At 40.0% G+C, this 24,931-nt stretch overlaps 1 protein-coding gene across 1 annotated transcript; it reads left to right on the forward strand.

The window, feature by feature from the left end:
• The first annotated feature begins 21,970 nt into the window (after positions 1-21,970).
• LOC107045699 lies at positions 21,971-24,761 on the forward strand. Its single transcript, XM_015268033.1, has 2 exons — positions 21,971-23,492; positions 23,554-24,761. Exons 1-2 carry the CDS (start codon positions 21,971-21,973, stop codon positions 24,759-24,761), a joined length of 2,730 nt encoding a protein of 909 aa, XP_015123519.1.
• The last annotated feature ends 170 nt before the right edge of the window (positions 24,762-24,931 follow it).

Consider the following 24,931-nt stretch of genomic DNA (forward strand, 5'->3'; position numbering starts at 1 on the left):
GGCGGTGAACGCATGGGAAAAAAATCAATAAATTCTAACAGGCCGTCGGCACTCAAAAATCCTAATTATTCCGTATTTTCAGGGATATTTCATCCCGAGGCGGTGAACGCAATATTGAAACGATCGGAGCGAAATGAAAATAGAACTATATCCCGAGAAAATCGAATGAACGCGAAAAATCCCGAAAAGTTCTTAAATAAATAAAACGTCTAATTAATTAAGCCATAATGCAGTCATTAACAGTGTTCGAGAGGGCGTCTAGCGCAGAAGTGCTTTTGAAGTCGAAAATTACACGGCTTTTACCCAAAAATCCTAACGCAAAACTCCCGAAATATTCCCTCACTTAAATGACATAAAACTATCCTCACGGGAGCGAGAGAGAAGCACGAAATCCACCATCGAAAGAGAGAGACGGGACATAGTTTTTTTTCAGTGCTCTGTCCTCTTGGACTTAGAAAAATTTCGTGTTCGTGAATTCTCTTAGAATTCTTTAATGCCTAAAGGAGCTTAGGCGGTGTTTGAGGTGAACTTGAGAGTGAATTTCTGTGGTGCCCGGTAGCTTAGTCGGTAAGAGTGCCCGGCGCGTATTTGGGACCCCGGTTCGATTCCCGGCTGGGTGAAGCGGAAATTTTTTCTCTCTAAATTCTAATTCTCTTAGAATTCTTTAATGCCTAAAGGAGGTTAGGCGGTGTTTGAGGTGAATTTGAGAGTGAATTTCTGTGGTTCCCGGTAGCTTAGTCGGTAAGAGTGCCCGGCGCATATCTGGGAGACCCGGGTTCGATTCCCGGTTGGGTGAAGCGGAAATTTTTTCTCTCTAAATTCTAATTCTCTTAGAATTTTTTTTATTCCTCTTGAACATAGTTTTTTTTTGTGTTCTGTCCTCTTGGACTTTGTTTTTTCACGCTCGGTCCCCTTCGGACTTAGAAAATTTTTGTCTTCTGTCCTCCTGGACTTGAAATATTTTTTATGAAATTCTCCAAAGTACATCAGTGCAATTTTCAATAAGAACCGAAATAAATTCGTAGTCCGTCACTCCGAAACGGAAGAAAATTCAAATTTTAAATCTAGAAAAACTGCGTAAATCCCGACGGATTTGAACTGACCGTTTCTTTCACGCGAATTCAAATCGCTTTGAATAAATTCAACTTTATATAAATTTGTGCCGTGCAGAATAATTTACCGTAGTGAATCCCTCATCAGCCCCGTAAATTTGCGAACAGCTTGCTGACTCTTTCGAGGAGGCGAGTCATTTGCTAATTAGCGATTGATCCACGTCGACCAGAATACTGCGGATGACTCGCTGAGCTGGTTTAGGGATGACCCTACACTAACTCGGTGGAGCAACCCCGTGTTTCCAGGTTGTCAATCAGCCCCGCGAATTCCCAAGGTGGACTAACTGATCCTTAGGGGACGGTCTATTTACCCCAGGAGATCGCGGTTGATATTCCCTTTTTTTCGAGATTTTAGTTCTTTGGGTTCAGAGGATCGCACGGCTGACTGGGCGAGCTGTCACAATGTTCAGTGACCGTTCGATCCAGGCAACCCGTAATCCTCCAGGACAATTAACCCTGATAATTGGTACTAGTAGTTATTCCCGGATACCTAACGGTGATAACGAAGGGAATTACGAAAGGTCACTTATCAGGCCTCTATAAATAAAATCGGTTACTTGAAAATCAATAAATTCAGTTCACTTCCGTCGGCGAGATTCAAATAAACATCCAAAAATTAATGAAATAACAGTCCTAATAATTCTCTCCCGTTCTTTTTTTGTATTTTCGGAACATTACGTGAAGGAACTATTTTAACCAGCCAGTGACTTTTTTATTAAGACAATTATATTGACAAACGTCAAGGTGAACTTGGAGTGGACTTGAAGAGCAGTCCGTAAGGGTCAGTTAGTCCACCTTGGGAATCGCGGGGTTGATTGACAACCTGGAAACACGGTGTTGCTCCACCGTGTTAGTGTAGGGTCATCCCTAAACCAGCTCAGTGAGTCATCCGCAGTATCCTGATCGACGTGGATCTCTCTTATGTTACGGATTGGGGAGAATTTTCACAGTTAATCGCGTTATTAACATTTTATTTTGCATTAATAACGTGGGCAGGAATTTCGAAATTTTTAAGGGAAGCTGAAATCAGTGACAATCGTCGAGCGGTAGCCGAAAATCACTAGCTTGCCGATGCTAGGGAGGAGAAATTCATTGCCGACTGTAATTTCCCGAAAAGGACCAAATTGAGAATAAAAACGAACTCTAATTGTTGGAGCATCAACCGATCTCCGGGGGTAGAGTAACACATCACGTCTTCTTACCACTGTCCTGAATGATCCGACTTCGAACGATTAACCGATCTGCCAGTAGATCAAACGGCCCGGCCCAGGATGATGTTTGGCCTAGCTGCTGTCCAACGGCGATGATGGCTTTGTAAGAGAGGACGGACTGCTCTTCAAGTCCACTCCAAGTTCACCTTCACCTTTGTCAATATAATTGTCTTAATAAAAGAGTCACTGGCTGGTTAAAATGGTTCCTTCACGTGATCTTCCGAAAATAAAAAAAAGAATGACAGAGAATATTAGGACTTTTATTTTATTTAATTTTTGGATGTTTATTTGAATCTCGCCGATGGAAGTGAACTGAATTTATTGAATTTCAAGTAACCGATTTTATTTAAAGAGGCCTGATAAGTGACCTTTCGTAATTCCCTTCGTTATCACCGTTAGGTATCCGGGAATAACTACTAGGACCAATTATCAGGGTTAATTGACCGGGAGGATTACGGGGTTGCCTGGATCGAACGGTCACTGAACTTTGTGACAGCTCGCCCAGTCAGCCGTGCGATTCTCTGAGCCAAATGAACTAAAATCTAAAAAAAAGGGAATATCAACCGCGATCTCCTGGGGGAGACAGACCGTCCCCTAAGGGTCAGTTAGTCCACCTTGGGAATCGCGGGGCTGATTGACAACCTGGAAACACGGGGTTGCTCCACCGTGTTAGTGTAGGGTCATCCCTAAACCAGCTCAGTGAGTCATCCGCAGTATCCTGATCGACGTGGATCAACCGCTAATTAGCAAATGACTCGCCTCCTCGAAAGAGTCAGCAAGCTGTTCGCAAGTTTACGGGGCTGACGAGGAATTCACTAGGGTAAATTATTCTGCACGGCACAAATTTATATAAAGTTGAATCTATTCAAAACGATTTGAATTCGCGTGAAAGAAACGGTCGGTTCAAACCCATCGGGATTCACGCGGTTTTTCTTGATTTAAAATTTGAATTTTATTCCGTTTCGGAGTGACGGACTACAAATTTATTTCGGTTCTTATTGAAAATTGCACTCATGTACTTTGGGAAATTTCATAAAAAAATATTGTAAGTCCAGGAGGACAGAAGACGAAAATTTTCTAAGTCCGAAGAGGACGAAGCATGAAAAGAAAATGAAGTCCAAGAGGACAGACCACTGGAAAAAACTATGTCCAAGAGGACAGAACAAGAAATTTTTCTAGGTCCAAGAGGACCGAGCACTGAAAAAAATCATGTCCAAGAGGACAGAACACGAAATTTTTGTAAGTCCAAGAGGACAGAGCACTGAAAAAAATTATGTCCTAGAGGACAGAACACGAAATTTTTCTAAGTCCAAAACTCTGAAATTTTTCCAAGTTCGAACTGGTTACTTTTAATTTACTTCTCGGGAGCTCTTTGGAGCTTATGACCGGCGGTTGTAAGAGTCGACGTTGAACTGACTGTTTCTCGTAGCGACTGGAGGTACCTCGACTGCCGAGCGGCGAGCTGTGCGCATGCGTCGAGCGGCGCAGTGGTGGGATGAGTGGGGTTGCCGCATTCAGTGGAGCGCCTTATTGTCTGAGTTAACACTCCGGCACCTGACATGTGTCTTTTAAAAATACATTTTTTTACATTTTTGACTTAGATTAATTATTTTTGACATTTCTTGTCACTAGATTTTCCATTTTTAGTGAATTTTGAGTTTGATTTTCACTGTGTCCTAAACGTTTCCTTTTGGCACCCTTATGGGACTGTAATTGACAATTTTTTTCTATTGACTTTGTCTCTTGACATTTTTGACAAAATTCATTTTTGAGCCTATCTTTGGGCTAGAAATACGATTCTGATAATAAAATATTTTTTTCAATTTTTTATAATCTTTCAATTGTTAATAACAATGGTAGTTGTTATTATTTCGGAACGGTTATTATTTCATTCGAAGTTCCATATTTTATCATATTTTTCCATAAGATTTCATTATTTTATCTTTACAACTTTCGGAGATATTGATTTGATCTTGAGAAATGTTTATTAGCCTTTCGGGGTGTTGTTTATAACTTGAAAAATCTAATTAGTGGCTCATTTTATAGAGGATTTAGTGGACTATTTTTGTAGAATTTATTGTTCCAGTGTGTTCATTAGTTTAGGAATTATTAGCATTTACAGCTAAAACAGTTAATTTGTCAAAATTCACATGTTTAAATTTTCAAATTTTCTATGATTTTCCTTCATATTCATGTTCTTGTTACTTGAATTCATTGGTTTCAACTATTTTCAGATTTTTCGAAAATAATTTTTAATGGCATGTCAATAGTCAATCAGATTTGTCTATTGACTTTGTAATTTTTTATTACATATTTTTGTAGTTCGTAATTTATCCAGGATTTCCTATATTGCACTTTTTCCTATATTTCCCATAGGGAAGACGCTAAAAATTGTCAAAGTTGAATTAAATACACCGACATACGATTTGTTGGCGCGCGTGTGTGTGTGTGAATATTTAAAATTCAATATCTGCATTGTTTATCAAGATTAAGAAATGATTTTTTGGTTACATGTTGAAGGTCCAAAGAACTTCATTTTAGAATTTTTTAGAATTTTTCTTAATAATTTTTATATCTTTTGTTAAGAACAATTGAATTTGTCAATAAATTTTTGTATCTTTTATCGGTGAGATTTATAGTTTTACATGTATGTATGTATTTTATTGATTCCCCATAGGGGATACAAGGACTTCCGTTTCGTACAAAAATTAGAATGTTTTATCTCTTATTCCTAATTCCTTATATCTACTTTACTGCTGCATAACCTTATTCCTACTATTTGCATTCCTATTTCCACGTTTCCTTATATTATTAACCAATCATAACTTATTCCTGAGAATGAGACAGTGAGAATGAGTGAACGAGCGAGCGATCGAGAGGGACCTCCATTTCCGGTCTCCACATGAGCTTTCTTCCAAACTGCCTCTACTCCCTCTACCATCCCACGATCGGTGTACCCCCCCTTTCTCTCCTCATCCCTCCCATTCACCAATTCACACTGACATTTCACTCACTCTCCTTTCCATACCCTTCCCATTCTATCATCCACTTCTCTCCCGTTCCTTGCTCATCCAATATTTCAGTCACTCTTTCCCATACATCGCTTCCTCCATCTTCCTCCTCCATACATTCCTCCAGCACATGCATCCACGTCTCCCTCTGCCAACCACATCTCCTACATTTACTGAGTTCTTCCTTCTCCCACTTCCTTTCCCCCCTTAACCCCTCTCCCAACCTAAACCTCGCCACCCTGTTCCACCTTTCCTCACCCCAGCAATATTTCGGGATCCCCTCAACTGCCACCCCTTTATACCATGTATTCCCTGACGACGCGACAATCTTTTCCCATCTCTCCCTTACCTGCTTCTCCCTCTCTATTCTCTCCACTTGATAATAACTCTCCACCTCTTCCCTTCACCCTGCCCTTCCTTGGCCGTTCACTTCTAGGCCTCTCTCCTCCCTAAACCTTCTCCTTCCCACTTCCCACCTTGAAATTCCTACTTTCTTTTTCCTACTCTCTATCTCTTCCACACACACCCTCGCCAAATCACTACCCTCCCCCCTCCTCAGCTTCTCCTCGAATTTCCATGCTCTTTTTGCTGCCCTGCTACTCATTTTATCTCTCTTCAACTCCTCCGTTACAAGATACCCTGGAGTCGATCTTTTCAGGCCTAACACCCACTTCAGGTATCTCTCCTGCATCCTCTCCATCCCTTCCCATTCTTCCCACCCCCATATCTCCGCCCCGTACCCCATGACCGACCATACCAAGATATCATACAGCCAGACCCTCCTCTTCCAGTTCTTTCTAAACCTTCTCTTCCCAATAACCCATACCGGCCCCATCACCCTCCCTGCCTTCGCTATCCTTTCTTCCACCTGTCTTGCCTGTCCGCCCGTACTTTTGAACCAATATCCAAGGTAACGAAATTCCCTTACTTCCTCTATTTCCCTTCTCCCTAACTNCTTTCTAAACCTTCTCTTCCCAATACCCCATACCGGCCCCATCACCCTCCCTGCCTTCGCTATCCTTTCTTCCACCTGTCTTGCCTGTCCGCCCGTACTTTTGAACCAATATCCAAGGTAACGAAATTCCCTTACTTCCTCTATTTCCCTTCTCCCTAACTTCCATACATCTCTCTCATTCTCCCTCTTCGTCTTCTTCCTGAATACCATTACCTGGGACTTATCCACGTTTATCGTAAGATCCTTTTTCTTAATATATTCCCCCATCTGCCCCATCATGATCCTCATTCCTGGCTCGTCCTTCGCTACTAACACCATATCATCCGCGTAGGCTAAAGAAAATATTTTCGTATTTCCCAACTCCACTCCCCCCCTCCACTTGCCCCTCATATATTCCTCCAGATCCGCTAACAACACATTAAAGAATATCGGACTCAATGGACACCCCTGCCTTACCCCTCTCCTTGTCCAAAACTTCTCCAAAACTTTCTCTTCCACCCTTACCTGGCTCGCCGTTTCCACATATATTTCCTTTATCTGTTCTATCAGGCCCTTCAATATCCCCCTCCTCTCCATCGTTTCCCACATTACCCCCCTATTCACCGAACCGAACGCCGCTTTCAAATCCACGAAAAAAAAAAAAAAAAATTCTAAGGGAATTAGAATTTAGAGAGAAAAAATTTCCGCTTCACCCAGCCGGGAATCGAACCTGGGTCTCCCAGATACGCGCCGGGCACTCTTACCGACTAAGCTACCGGGCATTAGGGTTAGTGGCGAAAAACGCCACTAACTTCCCCCTTTCCTTTGCCAACTGCTGGTTCACCAAGTAATTCAACACGTAGATGTTGTCAATCATCCCCATCCCTTGCCTAAATCCCGTCTGATTGTGCGGTACTATTTTCTTTTCGCTTACCTCCTTCTCTAACATCTTTGCTACCACTGCCGCGTAAACTTTATATAGCGTGTACATTAACGTAACCCGTCTGTATTCCTCTACCTTTCTTCATTCTCCTTTCTTCACTATTGGCGCTAATAATCCCTCCTTCCACTCCTCCGGCCACCCTTCCCCCCTCCAAACCCTATCATAAATCCTCCATGCTACCTTTCTCATCCCCTCCCCCCCCCCTTCCTTCCATATTTCATTCTCGATTCCGTCTTCTCCCGCTGCTTTTCCCCCTTTCAAGTTCCTTATCGCTTCCTCCACTTCCTCCTGCGTCAATCCCTCTTCCTCCCACCCTGCACTTTTCCTCCTCTCCTGCCCCCTCACTTTGCCCTCTATACCTCCTAACAGTCTCATAAAATATAACTTCCATTCCCTCATTTCTATATCTTTATTAATTCCCTTGCACACCCCTCTCTCTCTCTCTGTTTATTACTTCCTATACCCTGCCTTCTTCTATCGCCTTTTCCACCTCCCTCTCGAACTTCTCTATTTCCTCCGCTCTCTTCTCCTCGCAGAGCTTGTTATATCTCCGTTTCTTTTCCCTGTATTCATCTCTACTCCCTAATCCCGTCCTCGCTCTCATCAACGCCTTCCTCACTTTGTTCTTCATATCTCTACACTCCTCGTCTCACCAATCCCCCCCACCCTTTTCTCTTCCGATTTATTTTTTCCTCTATTTCTTCCTTAAACTGCTTCACTCTATGCCTTACCTCCTCCAGCATTTCATCAACCGCTCCCTCTTCCCTCCACTTCACCCCTTCCAGTCTTTTTCTGAGCTCCCCTTTTAGTTTGCATTTATGGAACATTTTTTGTCTGGAAAATTTTTCTCCATCTCTAATACAGATGGCGCTAGAATTTTTCAAAGTTCATGAATACATGTATATACGTTTTGTATGTGTGCGCGTGGAAATTTTAGTAATTCATATCTTTTCTGTTTATGAAGATGAAGAAATAATTCATTCCATTTTGGATTTAGGCTAAAAAGATCTGTCTTTTGTGATTTTTGCAGATTTTCCTGGTAAATTTTCATATATTTTGTTAATAACAATTAAATTTGTTGATAAATTTTTATTATTTTTATGAGTGAAATTAATAGTTCTCACTATATAGAGCGTCTTTTGTCTGAAAACCACTTCCTCATCTCCAACACAGATGGCGCTAGAATTTTCCAGTCTTAGGTGTACACACGTATACGTGGGTTTAGATGCGTGTGTACCGAACTTTAAAAAATAATATCGTCATTGCATACGGAGATTAAGAAAAGATTTTCGGTCGATGTTTACCACAGTTGGTGTCCTTTCATTTCGACTAATTTGCATTTTTATTATTATAAATTTTTGTTAATTGTTATCAACAAATTCTATTTTTTTATAATTTTGATGACCATTGTCTTGTGGAATATTCAGTTTAAATTATTTCTTGATTTTTCATGTTTTCATTTCTTCTAATATGCGAATTTATGTAATTTTTATGAATTTTCAATTTTTCCTTGTATGTGTTAGTGTGCTGTGTGAGTGAAACAGACAAATTAATGTTTCCCGTTTATGGGGATGAAGGATTTGTTTCAATTAATTTAGTTAGGGGATATTCTGACCCTTGTTTTGTATGCACTCGTCTTCTTGTGATGACGTCATCTTTGACAATTTGTAAATAGAACTTTGATAATTACTGAGTGAATTTGTTTTTCGTCTGAGATAATTTGTTCAGTATCCCTTTTCGTGATTCTTAAAATTTTTATGAAAATTTTTCATTCATTTCAATAAAAGTTATATCATTTTTAGATAGACCTTGTCTATATATACGTGGAAATTTCCTAGATTTTTCCATTTCTGAGAGGGTGTATTACTCGTTCTCANCTGAGATAATTTGTTCAGTATCCCTTTTCGTGATTCTTAAAATTTTTATGAAAATTTTTCATTCATTTCAATAAAAGTTATATCATTTTTAGATAGACCTTGTCTATATATACGTGGAAATTTCCTAGATTTTTCCATTTCTGAGAGGGTGTGTTACTCGTTCTCACGGTTTAACCCTGCCCTAATATCACAAAGCTGAATTCTCTTTAATCATTGATAAGTGGGCTCCTGTATGGTCCCGAATTATTTTTATTTTGTATTTAAGTAATTATTTGTTCATTTTTTGTGCAACGATTGTATTAAGAGTGATCGGCCTGCAATTCCAGAGTGAGAAATACTGTTCCGTCCTTCGTTAATGGTTTTTTATCTTTTCGTTTCTTTGTTTTTATTTATATATAGAGCCTTTTCGGTCTTTTGTCTAAGAATGTTTTTTATATGACTCTTGCTTGAAATATATGTGGTAATTCATTATTTAGAGTGAGTTGATTTGTCGATTTGCAAATAAGTAGAGGACCCCATTTCGATGGTCCATTATATTTTTGATTAATTCCATTGTTCGTAACTTTTCAATTTGCTCAAGATAATATCATTTATTGAAAAACGTATGTGAATACGTAACACCGAACGAGTTCGCCGTTCTGACTCCAGATACTTTCTCATCGGGTCAGCTCTGTCTGCAGTACCTGAGCCATCATTGTCTCATCTTCCTTCCTCGAGATTGTCTCGTTACCAGCTGATTCGGCAGATGGCTGAGAGCTTCTACGATCAATGGTCCACCAAGTATATGCAGAAGCTTCAAGGGATAAACAAATGGCATCGCAGTACTCCTAACCTGCAGGTAGGGGCTCTGGTTCTCATCGTGGATGAGAGGTTCCTTCCTACGAAGTGGCCTATGGGGAAGGTCATTCAGCTTCATCTGGGGAAGGATGGTCACTATCGAGTGGTCTCGGTTAGGACTCATGTCCTAACATGTAATACCTATGTAAAATCCAACCAGCGTTCTCCAATGAAAATGTTTGGCTTGGACTCTGAGAAATGTAGTTTTTCATCAGAGTACTCACACCAACTTTTTTACAGCGATCGATTTCCACAGCATTCAGTTCATAGCGGATTTCCTCAAATAAGTGACAAATAGCATTGTTGACAAAATTTGTTGCTGTAGCAGTAGTGATGGTATCAGCTGTCGTGAGACGACCACAGATGTGGAGTGAACTCTTGCATGGCAACACATATAAATCTTGATGCTGTACAGCTATGCGAATTTCATCATTATTGTTTAAACTTGATGATGCAAATGGCTGATGAGCATGAATCTCATAATGAGCAATGGACTCATAGAAAATGATTGGTTTTTGAATTTTCAGAATTTCTTTCATGGTAAACAGCACCAAGCGACGACGATACAGCAAAACTTTACTTTCTTGCTTTTCCGCGAAGTTTCAGACCCAGACTCTTCAGATATTTGACGTTCTGAGATGTGAGCCCCTTGAGAGCTGCTCGTTGACTGTGGAACTTTCGGCATGATGTATGGCTTTTATAGCTGCCGCCAACCTTACTCTGGAAGACAATGCCCATTCTCTAATTCGCTCTAATATGGAGTCTTATTGTTACAATTTCTCCGCGAAAATTCACTAAACGTCCATCTTGATCAACAATTTTCACTTGCAAATGGTCTATTGACTGTACGACGATCGGCAGGTAATGACTTGAGCTGGCACTTGGATGATCTTATATCCTGGCGGGACACTTGGGAAGAATTCATGTATAATATGTGTGTGTATAGTATGTGCTTGTTCGTTGTTGTTGTATGCTCCAGCAGTGATGTTCCATTGAACACGGATAGAATTTATATGAATAATTGATGCTGGATGTCAGACTGGTAAGAACCTGAACTGTGGAGAACATCCGGTTTGAACTCCAATAATCGACCAATGGAATTCGGTGGAATGAAGTTGATGAAAATGTCACGTGGTATTTTTATCTCCGTTTTACGAATAATATCATCAGCCTTGCGGCTGAATTGTTGTACACCTTCATTTTCAAGTTGTTTTTTCAACTGCTTCTCAATATCCTCAATTTCATAGGTCCCAGTCGGTAATGTGAGAACTGTTTCAGTGTCTTGCACGAAATATAATTTATTATGTCCCTCATCAACATTAGTGATTGAATTGTATGTTAAGAATGACACAAGCCCTACACTGTAGGTTTTCAAAGGTGAGTTATCACCTACTCAACCGGCGGTTTACTCAATCGGTGGAAAATAATATGCCTGCAGTACAGGAGATGTACCCGACAATGTTAACGTGAAAGAGTCACCCATGATGGTTAGCGTTGAACTGATCTGCCACCGACGTGGATCGCTGCTTTTATGACAATTGATTAGACAGGAATTTGAGACATAAATGTCCACAAATAATTTTATCATAGCCTTGATAATTTTTGTAATTATATTTCACTATACTACCAGCACCGAGATAATTTACTAAGTCTTGAGGTGGAGGCAAGTTGCCAAAGCTATCGAAATAAATGACATCTTTATTCCGCTTTTTACAAGCAACCCAATGGGCGCCAGGTCCCTCACTTTCATCAAGATTGACCACAGCAGATTCATGTTTTCGAGGACCATTATTCGGCATACCATTTCTCATATACACACCTCCAAAATGTGGAATTTTTATTGCTTTAGCAAATTTTAGTATGTCATTATCGGTGAGCGCTCGGTGTAGTAGTCTTACACGTTTTTTGGACTCAAATGAAGTCTCAAACCTTGCTTATAAGGCTTCAAATACAACCCCTTGCCCAGAGTAATATCTTCCATCTTACTCTCCTCAAGGGCTTCCCTAGCAGCCTTAGCATCATTGACAGCTTTTGTAATGCCCGCAGTACCACTTGTCAAAGCACTTGTAGCATTAAGTCCAGCGAAGAGAGGGATGAGAAAAGCGGGCAAAATTCTCCCGATTTTTGTTGGAACAGGTAGAATGCGAGGCAAGGCTCGAATTTCCTTCCTTCCTGCAGCATTTTTCACAGCTTCACGTGCCCCCTTCAACGCTGTTTTCACAGCATTCACTCCTGGAATCATCGAAGCTTTAGAAGCATCAATAATCTGACCTAATGAGATCTTCTTCTTCTTTTTTCGCTTACTACCTGTTTAGTTTGGTAAAAAACAATATTTTTTTAACACAACCGGTTGGAAAGACGAATGGTAAAGAGTAAATTAAAAAACAACACCAAGTCACTTCACTTATGAGTTCAAAATATATTTTCACAATTTATTTACTACACTTGATATTATTTTTAAACTGATTTGGATACAAATGGACTGTGAACAGAGGTAAAAATTTACGTAAGCGCGGAGGTAAAAAATGTTTAAAGTATTATAATGACGACGAATACTTGGTCATACCGACGAAGACTCAAGTAATGTTTGTTGTACTGAATATCAGATACTACTAACTATTGCGAAGTAAAGTGCTGACATATATGCTAAAAGTCTGCACCAACTAGATAGAATATTTGATGATCTGTGATTGGTGGAGAAAAGTGTACAGATATTTTCATTGGTTAGTTAGGTCAAGGGATAGAGTGGGTGAAAATGGAGAGTGGAAGGGGAACGGGCGCCAGACAATTCGGGACGTGTCTAGGTCCGAAATATCGGAGTGACCGTCATAAAATCATAAACGACTCGAGCACTGAAGTAATTGAACATTTTCCCGGGTTTCTCGAAGGAGCAAACAATAAGAGGCCGTAATAATGGTGTGAAGTAATAAAATAATTTTCCCGGATTCGAAGAAATGATGAAAAGATTTTTGAAAGAGCCAAATATTTCGAAGATTAAAATTTCTGCCGTAATAAAATTTCCGTACTAAAATGAGAGAAATAGACATTAGAACGAAAGATTGTTCGAGACTGTTGGTTGTACAATTGCACCATTCAAATATTTTGGAATAAAAGAAGGATTAAAATTTCAAAGTTTCAATGTGAACGACGAAAATTTTTACTAATAAGTAATTCTATGAATAAATTCTTCGGGAATTTTCGGGTTTTTCAAAAGTCCATTTACCCCAACACGATGAATACTTCCGCGACGGAACACTAACCTCTCCGATTTTTCCCTTCGGAACTCGGCCAGTCCGTTTTTTCAGCTTATGTGCTTTCCCAGTTTTCTTTCTCCTCCTCATATCAGTTTTCCTCTTCTTACGCACACTCATTCCGAGTTTCTTCTTAGCCTTCATGGTGTTCCCCACTCCCCAAGCTACTGCCTTTTCAGCAAGACTAGCGTCCTTCGCCAACACGCGACTCCAAGCTCGTTGTTCTAAAATACTATCAGCGTTGTGTCTAGCAGACAAGTTTTCTCTGTTCTGAGAATAGGCAATATTGTGTTCTTTACGCGCTTCGTCAAGAGGTTTATCCCACGATCACCACGAGCCCATCGTTTAGCTAAGTTGGTTTCTGGTCCACAGTATCTATAACCTGGCACATGTAATTCCACAGGCAATTTATTAATCACTTTATTCACAAAACCTTCACCGCTGCGCTCCCTCTTACGTTGGCACGCGACCATGGTCTGTCAACGACTGACTGGAATCATATAAGTATTGGGTTAGGGAAAAAGTAATTTCGGTTCTTCCTAATAGATGGTATTAAAGTTGTCTCTAGTAATGCTTATTCAATGAAGCCATACTATAGCATGTTTAGAAGTTTACAGTCTATAGAACATCCTAGAGTACAAAGTAGCGTCATTCGTTTACTCATTCAAAAATTATTGCGCTTTGACAATGGATATTCCAGAAGGCCACTTTCATCACATTTTGCTTTTTTACTTCCGAAAAGGAAAAACTGCAGCGCAGGTTCATCAAAAATTGTGTAGTATTTATGGTGATGAGTGCTTAAGTGAACGTCAGTGTCAAAACTAGTTTGCTCGATTTCGTTCCGGAAATTTCGATCTTAAAGATGAACCTCGCCCTGGTCGGCCAACCGGTGAAAAACTCGATGAAATTCTTAATGAAATCGAGGTAGACCGACATATTTCATCTCGCGACATTGTTACGAAACTAAATAAAGCAGTTTTGAACCATTTACATAAGACTGGATACCAAAAGAAGCTCAATACTTGGGTTCCACATGAATTAACGTCGAAAACTTTAATGGAACGAGTTTCCATTTGTGAATCCCTGCTGAAACGAAACGAAATCAAGCCATTTTTGAAACAAATGATTACGGGCGATGAAAAGTGGATCACGTACGAGAATAATGTGCGAAAGAGATCGTGGTTAAAGCCCGGAGAAGCTTCACAAACAGTTGCGAAGCCCGATGCTGAGTGTTTGGTGGGATTGGAAGGGTGTTGTTCATCATGAGCTGCTCGAACCTGGCCAAACCATTAATTCGACTGTCTACTGTCAATAACTAATGCGACTGAAGCAAACGATTGAAAAAAAACGGCCAGAATTAATCATTAGGAAAGGCGTCGTCTTCCATCACGACAATGCTAGACCGCACATATGTTTAGTGACTCGTCAAAAACTGAGAGAGTTTGGCTGGGAAGTTTCAATGCATCCACCGTATAGCCCCGATCTTGCCCCGTCGGACCATCATTTGTTCCGGTCTCTGCAAAACTCTCTTAATGGTGTAAAGCTGGGTTCAAAAGAGGCTTGTGAAAAGCACTTGGTTCAGTTTTTTGCCCAAAAACCTCAGAAGTTCTACAGTTACGGAATTATGGTTTTATCAGAAAAGTGGCAAAAGTCATCGATCAGAATGGCGCATATATCATGGATTAGTGTTTAAAATTTATATTTTAACAAATTCACTTTGGAAAACATGAAAAAAACCAAAATTACTTTTGCCCAACCCAATACAGTGATTTATAGCTGATGCGGCAGTCGTCAAGATGAAGTTCAAGAGGCAAAATGTGAAACGCCCGGTTATCAATTTCGATACACACCTCAAATTGTTCAACAAAAAAAGGTTGGGGGAATGAATCGACATGGTTCTCTTTTATCCAATAGCATGCGTTTAGTGATTTGTGGACCTTCAAAATATGGTAAAACAAATGTCTTGTTTGCACTGATCACTCATCCAAATGGATTGAGATTTGAGAATGTTTACATGTATTCAAAGCCTCTGATTCAACCGAAATATCAGTTGTTGAAGCAGTTGTTAGACTTTACAAAAGTTATTGAATATTTTCCATTCAGCGATCTTGAGGAGGTGATCAAACCTGAAGATGCTCGCCCCAACTCTATCATAATCTTCGATGATGTTGCCTGTGAGAAACAAGACAATATGAGAGCATTTTTTTATATGGGACGACATCAAACGTAGACTGTTTCTATCTCTGTCAGATTTATGCTCGTATCCCGAAGCATTTAGTGCGCGATAATACGAATTTTCTCATACTTTTGCGTCAAGATGAGATGAACTTGAAATATATTTATAATTATGATCATGTCAATACTGATATGTCATATACACAATTCAATGATTTGCGCTCAACTTGTTGGAATCTGGACAAGTATGGATTCATGGTAATTGATAAAGATAGTGAATTAAATGATGGATGATCGAAGAGGTTTCAATTGCTTTATCACCATAAATGAGCAATGATCTTCGAGATTGAAGTTAGTGTTCAACTGAACGTGCACCAATCAACATGCAGCGCAAGGTGTTGGAAAAAGAATCCAATGCTTTGTATCACATTGCTTTAGCAAATGATGCAATCCAACGTAAACATAAAACATTGAAATTAGGTCCAGATGCTGCAGAACGTACTGCAAACGAAGTATTTAAACCAATGATTACACCGCTTGTGAAATTAGTTGAAGCATAAGTGAAAAAATCAGAACAAAATAAAAGAAAATTGTCAGAACGAGGGATATCAATAGTTGCATGAATGGATGTTGGGAATAGTGATGAAGAGAGAATGATGCGTTTATAAAAGCAGACGAGGATTATAAACAAAAAATCCTCTCGAGTACTCCGCAACGTAGAGAATCATCATTTATCACAACCTTCAATGAGTCTGAATGATACTTCATTACTCAAAAACCGTTCTTCAAGACCGCTGGAGTCGATTGATGAATCATCTAGTGAAGACCTGAATATATCAAATGCAGAGAACATGGCACAGTCATAACGTCACAAATGACTCGGCCACAGTACCGGGGCCATCAGTCGAATCTACGGTTGAAAAAAAAAGTGTATATCAAAAACATCCCATCTACATGGATAAGAAGGGTGGGAATTACATTTTTCCTCGCGAGTCGATAATGACTGGAGAAATGTAAGAGCCCAATCTTCACATTTTGTAAACGAACATTTTGTGTTGAACTTTTGCGCAAGATCCTCGTGTGTTTTTGTGTGTCCTTATTCATATGTGATTTTTTATTATTATTATTTAACTGAGTCTCGTTATAACTCATTACTCTCCAAGTATTGTTTTCATCATGTGTCCTGAAATTAATCAGCAGTGAAGGCATAAAACATCACAAGTTTATCTTTCTCTTTCTGTTGGAAATCAAATTGTCCTAGTAATGATGATTTATGGGCAGAAATGTCAATAGACATTCTTTGTTAAGAATTGGATTAGCTCCAAAGGCAATATTTTGAGTTTTCCTCTTAAAGTGAATTAATTTTTAATAAATGCATGATTAACGGAGATGTCATACTGTAGTGAATTGTGATCCATTTTTCGCATCTCGTTAAATATTCAATCATTTTAAGAATCAGTGATCTTAGAGGAAAATAAAAAAATAAATTTGTTGAAAATCTCAAGCTGTAGGGGAGCGTGGGGCAAAATGACACACGAGGCAAAATGAAACAGTAGGGAAATCTCGTAATCTAAGGGAGATAGGAAATTTTTGATCAAGATCTTTTTTGTAGCTTGTAAAAATCTCTACAAAAAAGGTCTTTATGAAAATCGTCTTATCTCGCTTAGATTACAAGATTTTCTTACTGTGTCATTTTGCCTCGTGTTTCATTTTGCTCCATCGACCCCTAGATAAAGGTCTCTACATATCTGTCGTGAATGGGTAAACTAGGACGAGTGAATTTTTTTTGCAAAAATGCGTATTTTTTCAAAATTGCTTCTTCACAATTTTTGAAGAGCGATTCGATTTAGGGAAAAATTTCCGGAAAAAAATCCATTTATCCGAGTTTACCCATTTACAATAGATATCCTCTCTCAGAATCCCTCTCTAGCGAGATAATTGTATGTATATTCCAATATGATATTCCAATTTCTGAGGAAATTATCAATTGACATCTCCATGTTTTAACAGTGTAGCTGAGTACCCCAACAAAGCCTGTAAGGGTCAGGCTCGTATTAAGCCTGGTGAGGAGTTGGTCGTGACGAGGGATCACACCATTTGCACACCTGATGAAAGGAATATCGCAACGAAGGGTCTCAAAGAATACTCGAGAGAAATTGTATCAATAAGTGGATTAAGTACACGTAAAGCATTCGAAGCCGCTCAAGAGAAGTACGTGAATCAATAATTGTATTTTTATACGTGAAATATTCATGCTACTTTCATAATTCTATCGTGAAGTAATGAAGCATTGTAACGCGTATGAAGAAAAAATAATAGAAAAGCGCGTCATCTAAGAATTTCTATTGGAGTCCTATTAGAATTAGAGCAGAAAATTCTATTAATTTTTTTTTGCGCCAACTTTCCGATAACTCAGGCGTTGCTCAATGGAATGTTTATTTACAAAAAAAAAATTTCTAAAGTTGTTGATTTTTTCCTAAGACTTATTCTATCGTAATTTTTTCCATAAGAATTCTTGGGTATGAATTTTCTGAGTTTTTATCCTCTGTGGTTTTATTTGTTTCTCCGAATAAAATCCAAGAAAAAAATTAAAAAATTCATCCCCAAGAATTCTTATAGAGTTCCAATAGAAATTCAATCGAATTGAATAGAGAAAGCGCTAGGTTCTTCTATTAAATTTTTTCATACATGAAGTGACTTTATATTTTTTTTAAATTCTGGATTGATCTCGAGAACGCATGTCTTGAAAAGACGGTGCCAAAGGTTTAGCTTCAAAATTATCAAGTATTTCCCGATACCTTCGTTGTAAACAAACGAGAGTGTCAAGGTTTGCAGGGTTAAAAATACCGAGCGCTTGCGCGAGGGATTTTCCTGCAAAACTTGACACGATCGTTTTTTTGCAGGGAAGTTTGAGGGAAATACTAGATAATTTTGACGTACGCATTTTGGTCAGGAGTATCATTTATGTAACCTCAAAATGACATCCGAGAACAATTGAAGAGTTAGTATGAAATATCTGGAAAAAATATATGTTAGTGCGAAATATCCGAAATAAAATTCCTCCAGCCTGTCATTTGTCATCAAATGCTGCATTCTGATTGGCCCTGACTGTCCAAAATCCGTACGTAAAAAATAATCATCGATATTTCCTTCGATACTCATTTGTGGTATTAGTTCATAGATCGACGGGATTGACAATTCTCTCCTCACTGCTGCATTTCCAAGATCACATATTCTATTGTCTTCATTATCGATACAGCGGTGCCCTACCTCTTGCATATAATTCAAACGCACGAACCTTACGCCGGCGTAAGGCGAGCAAGAATCCTCCTCATCCAAACAATCTCGAGCAATACGTCAACTACTTGAAACGAGAGGAATGGTTGGACATTTTGACATACAATAATGGAAAGTTGGATATTGCTTACATTAAAGGAGAGGATGGATTTGAAGCAGCTATATTTGGAGATCCTGCATTCGTAACAAAATATCTTCTGACTGCTCAAGATGGTATAGAAATTTTCATGGATGGCACATTTTCGTCGATGCCCCGTTTCCCAAATGTCCAACAATTATTCATAATTCACGTGTGTAGATGGAACCATGTAAATATTGTTTATTTATATGTGGATAGCAAGAAAATATATGGAAAAGTTCAATTGAAGAAAAAAATCACGTTTTCAGTATGAAATTCTACGAAATATGGATAAGAACTCCATAACAATTTTATTTGTTTTTGTTCTATGATGATTCTATTGAAAATTATCCAACTTTTCTGCGATTTGCTGTAGTCAGCTATCGATGGAAAGATGATATGTTTAAATTTGGATGCATGAATTATTCTCTTGAGATTTTTCCCTAAGAATTCAAACATGAAATATCTTTTTTTTTTCTTGGATTTTGTAATGAGGAAGAATGAAAAATTCAGCGGAAAAAATTGCAACATTTATACTGTATCATTTCGACACAAAAAATCTCTAATGAATAATTCATACTGAAAAAAAAATCTAGTACTTTTGTTTAATCGAATATCAATCAGAAAATCACACGGCGAAGTTGCATGATTGCCAATAGAATCAGCGTAAAAGAAAAAAAAGAATTTTTCTATAGAATTTTCAGAGTATACTTAAAGAACTCGCATATAATTATGATAGAATTCCAAGAGAAATTCAATGTAATTTTTGAGAGAAAGTTTTTTTTTATTGAATTTTTTCATACGAGAATTATCGAAATGGTAGAAATTATACATTTAGGAATATCTTTTATGGTACAAGTGAAAAAAATGGGACTTGTTTGCACGCTTCGAGCGTAAAAAATCACGTTTTTCTCACCAGTCCCATAAAATATCGTATGATAGACATGAAATAAAGTAGTTCCTCAGTCACCTGAGTCATCACTTTTTTTCACTTGCATCATAATATACTATTTCCCATCACTCCGCATAATTTCCTGGACACCTTATTCGCTCTAAATTATTCATAACATTCAAATAATAAATAGCTTTCTACCAATCGGAAAATTTTTCATACAAACAACTATTAAAAACAATCTTATTCAAATTTTCGAAAAATATCATTTCTATTCAAAATTCAATTATTAACTTGTTGAAAATAATGGTAATATTTTCGTTCCTTAAATCCATGTATTTGATGTAATTCAACTTTCAGGTTCTACCGATCGCTTTCGCTCTTATGACTAGAAAAACGATAGAAAATCAGTGAAAGAAATCCTACCAAAGACAAAAGCCATCCTTTGTTATCCACATTTCGAGAGGGTAAACGCAATTTTATCACTCGATCAAATTAGGAAACCATCAATTTTTCAATTCCATTCAGAGACAATATTGTTAATTACATAATTCTCCCAGTGATCAGTGGAGGAGAGACGTAGGCGATTTTTTTAGTGGAAAAAAATTGATATCGACAATATCACGGAGAGCTATGCGATGGATCGATCATCGTATACTGATTTGAATAATGGTTTGCCGGAAATTCGTGGCATTTGACAATAAAAAAATTTTCTCTTACAAAAATATTGTTTACGCCCCTCCTTAAGCACTTTAAATAACCATTCTGATTATAATTATTCATTACTATAGGCTCAGGTAAGAAATGCTGTCTCGAAGGGTGCCGTGAAAACTAAGAAAATCCCAATGAGCTTTTCCAGCCAAGAGGTAGAAATGGAAGTGGAAGTAAGACGATGTGTGAAAAGTACCTTGAACCTTATCATGGCTCTTCCGTTCACAAGACCAGGCGATGCAGAGTCATTATATTCGACAATTAAAGGAGGGATCGAGAATGGAACAGCAAAAAAAAGGATGGACGCGTATTTTGATTATTTTTCTGATGAGTGGATGACAAAATGCCCTCCGAGTGAGTGGTCTATCTTTGATGCAGCGAGAAGAACAAACAATGCAGCAGAATCCCGAAATCGGTCAATTAATGCCGATTTCGGGAAGCATCCTGACGCTTGGGCATTCACCAGTGAGTAGATAATATTATTATCCAAAAATTATTCCTATCTCCTTTGCATTTCAAGATATTCTTCAAAACTAATTTCCGGGGTTGAGTTGACATGAAACAAAATGTTTTACTTCAACTAGCAATGTAAACTTTTAAGAATATCTCAAAATGCAAAGGAGATAGCGACATTTTTGTAATAACTTTTGTTGTAGAAAGCATTTTGTTCTGCAAGAATGGTTTGTTTGAAACGCAGTCAAAATTCAGTATATCAACGGTTGACCACAGATCGGCCACTTACGAAAATCTTCGGGAAACCTCGGGTCAACGGTCAGGCCTAGTCAATCACCGAATCTCAGAGTCAGTTACAGGCAGTCAGTCGTAGAGAGTCGTAGCAACTGAGTTGAGCGAACAGTATATCGTTTTTCTGAAGCTACTTTCGGTTGTCCGAACAGCGTCAGTACATCACCCGTTCGAGACATTTTGTTTTCTCAGTACATCTCCTATTTAAATTCTCAGTACAGTCTCCTATTATTTCAGTATATTGTTCAGAAAATCTCCAGTGTTAAATTCAGAACAGTTTGAATCAATTTAAGTGACAATTAACAGAGTGTAACAAGTGACGCTAAGGTGGTTCGACTCCACCGAATAAATCAGTATATTTTTTATAGACTCAGTGCGTTCGTTTTCCACTGGCATTTCCACTACCCCTTTCCCAATCCACCCTAAATTCAGTTTTCCCTCCAAACACATGGTCCTTCGAGCCGGATTCGGGAATCGGTAGTGTGAAATTATTCAGTGCAGTGAAAAACCCACGCGGACATTCGGGGTTCACATCAGAAACTCAACGGACAAATTCAGACGTGTTTGTGCCAGTGTTTATATTCACCGAACAATAGAAGTATAAACACCATTGTCCTCCAGTGCCTCAACGTGCCGTAGAGTCAAGAGTCAGCGAGAATCACCAAGTGTTGCCGAACAGTCTCAGCACGGGCCCAGCGCCCAGCAACAGGCGGCGCCTCACAGCAGCAGAGACGACCAGTTACCGACGCAACACAGCAACTCACCGAGTGGTAAACCGCAGGCGGTCGGTAAAGTAGAAACTCTCGTACTCATTTACCAAGGGATCTGACAGGTTGTAAACAAAACAGTACATCACCATGTCAGGCTCCGAAACAGTAATTGAACAAGGATTGCAGGACAGTAAGGAGGAAATTAATCCATCCACGAGCGCAGTAAACTCACCACCTGGAATTCCGAAGGTCATCATCAATGCCCCTGATGGAGATACACTCAATCAAGGGGACAAATTAATTTCGGAGGTCAAGCAGAGGTACTCCGAGATTATTCAAGTTCCAGAGGATGGTCTCACAGTGCATCAACTCATCCAACTGAGGCAGATACAGCTCAGGGTGGACAGTATTACGGAGGTTTATCAGGAACTCACCAAGGTCATCATGACCGACGAGGATGTCACCTCCGAGGATTTGGACGGCCACGATAGGATCCTGGATTCCGAATGGGCAGAATTACTCACCATCCAGGGGAGCCTGATCGAGTCCATTCCACACGATCACCCGTATCTCGCGAACGGGGTATTCGAGCAGGCAGCCACCACCAGGAAGCAATGCGTCAGGCTCATCAGCAGGTTGAGAGGTCAACTAGCTAAGAAAGCTCAGTCACCCAGTACACCACCGAGTCCTCAACATCACGATCAGCTGAAGAGACTGGACATCAAGCCTTTTGATGGCAATCCTTCACAGTGGAAGGAGTTCAGTGACCTCTTCACTTCACTGGTGGGCAGCAAATCTACAATTCCCCCAGTGGAGAAATTGGTGAGGCTGAAGAGCAGCCTCAGAGGACCAGCAGCAGCTCTGATCTCTACGATACCCATCAGCGATCAGAATTATGAGAACGCATGGAGAAAGCTCCAAAAGAAGTACGATGATCCCAGACTTTTGGCACAGTACTTATTTAATCGAGTCCTGGAGTTGCCAAAAATCACCAAACCCACGGAACAGAATCTCACCGACAACGTGGCAGCAGTGGTCGAGTCGCTGGACCAGCTCAGAACAGTGGCCGGCCTTTCAGAAGCGAACCTAACTGAACAGCTGTTCGCTCACCTCCTGAGGAAGTCCTTGGACGCAGAGACTCTCAGACAATGGGAGTTGAAATTGGGAGACGCCAAGGATTTCCCCAGTCTCACAGAGTTCGTCGTATTCGTGGAGTCCTGTGCCAGGGGTATCAACGCAGGGTCCAAACTCCACTCCAGACAGCAGATCACCGCTCCCAGCAAACCACCTATTAAGAAGAAAGGAGCTTACGCAGCAACTCAACAAGTGGAGGACAGCGCTCAGCAGAACAGTCACCAAAGGAAAGAGTGTTCCATGTGCAAAGGGAACCACTTTGTCGACAAGTGTCAGCAATTCAAGGAGCTGGACCCAGTAAAAAGAAACGGCCTGGCCATCGACAAGAAACTATGCTTCAGGTGCCTGGGCACGCACAAAAAAGACAGGTGCAGCTCAGACGAACAATGCCACAAGTGCAAAGGATCTCACCACACTCTGATCCACGGAGGCAGCAGGTACACAGGATGGGCTCCTCCACGTCGTGACTCGGAAGCTGCAGGGTTCTCTGGAACTGCCAACAGACCTGCAGAAGAGAGGATCGACGAGGACCAGAGTAAGTGAATGTTCCTTTAATATAATCAGTACATTCACTTTCTCATTGGTCATTCTCACAGCTAAGCCCAGTACATCAACAGCAGCAGTTAACCTCAACAATCAGATGACCAATGGGAACCAGCAGTCAAATCAACCTTCAGAAGATCAACAATCGGTGCTGCTGGCGACAGCCCGAGTTACAGTGAAATCACCACGAGGATTCTCCAGCAGAGCCAGAGTCCTCATCGATCAGGGATCAGAGGTGTCATTCATCTCAGAAAAACTAGTAAATCAACTGCACTTGCCCAGGAAATCAACAACGTTGGAATTAATCGGAATTGGAGGAGTTAATTCCGGCAGCACGAGAGGATTGGTATCAGTTACACTTCAGGCAATCAACAGAAAACAACAGGTTCAGATCAGCGCCCACATATTGAAGAGACTCACCGCAATTCTACCATCGTTCTCATGTGCCTCAGCGAACATCGGTTCATTAGAAAATCTCCAGCTAGCAGATCAGCAGTATCTCAAGCCCGGACCAATCGATATCATCATAGGGGCTGACAACTACGGGCGAATCATCAGAGATGAAGTTGTCAAGTCCAAGCAGTCAAAAGTCGTCGGCCAACGCACAGTCTTTGGTTGGATTCTATCAGGTCCAATCAACTGCACCGGTTGTTCAGCGGGGATCTTCCTATCAGCTGTAAGGACCTCCTCAAACGAACAACTTCTAGAACTTCTCCAGAAATTTTGGGTCCAGGAAGAGTTACCAGTTCAGCAGTCAGAAAATTCAGAGTTATCACCAGACGAGCTGGAGTGTGAGAAACACTTCAGGTCTACACACAGCAGAGATTCAACGGGACGTTACATCGTGAGGCTCCCATTGAAAACATCTTCAGCAGCTCTCGGGGAGTCGAAATTCAAGGCTTCACGTCAGCTGAGATCTACAATCAGCAAACTCACCAATAATCAGGCATATGCCCAGCTGTACAAGGAGTTCATCAACGAGTACGAAACTTTGGGTCATATGCAAAGAGCACCAGAGACAGCAGAACCCGTTCCAGTTTATTATCTTCCACACCACGGGGTTCTGAGAGCAGATGCAATCACCACAAGGCTGAGAGTCGTCTTCAATGGCTCCAGCCCCACTTCATCAGGAACGTCACTCAACGACATTCTACATCCAGGTGGAAAACTTCAGACCAACGCCATGCACGTTCTAACATGGATGAGAAAGCACAGGCTCGTGTTTGGCACTGACATAGTCAAGATGTTCAGGCAAATATGAGTTCATCAGGACGATTGGGACCTGCAGAGAATTTTGTGGGTTGACGACAACAAACAGCAAATCTCCTACCAATTCACCACCGTCACCTACGGACTCAATTGCTCCCCATGGCTGTCTCTGAGAGTTCTCCAGCAGTTAGCAGAGGACGAGGGTCCACGATTTCCAGCAGC

This window comes from Diachasma alloeum, unplaced genomic scaffold (genome assembly GCF_001412515.2).
Source record: "Diachasma alloeum isolate Michigan unplaced genomic scaffold, Dall2.0 Dall_scaffold_01059, whole genome shotgun sequence".
NCBI lineage: Eukaryota > Metazoa > Arthropoda > Insecta > Hymenoptera > Braconidae > Diachasma > Diachasma alloeum.

What these genes read in the sequence shown, in the direction of transcription:
- LOC107045699 (XM_015268033.1), top strand. Translation starts at nt 21,971, where the DNA reads ATGTCAGGCTCCGAAACAGTAATTGAACAAGGATTGCAGGACAGTAAG. An exon ending in GAGGATCGACGAGGACCAGA is followed by an intron (nt 23,493 to 23,553) that starts GTAAGTGAATGT and finishes TCATTCTCACAG; the next exon opens with CTAAGCCCAGTACATCAACA.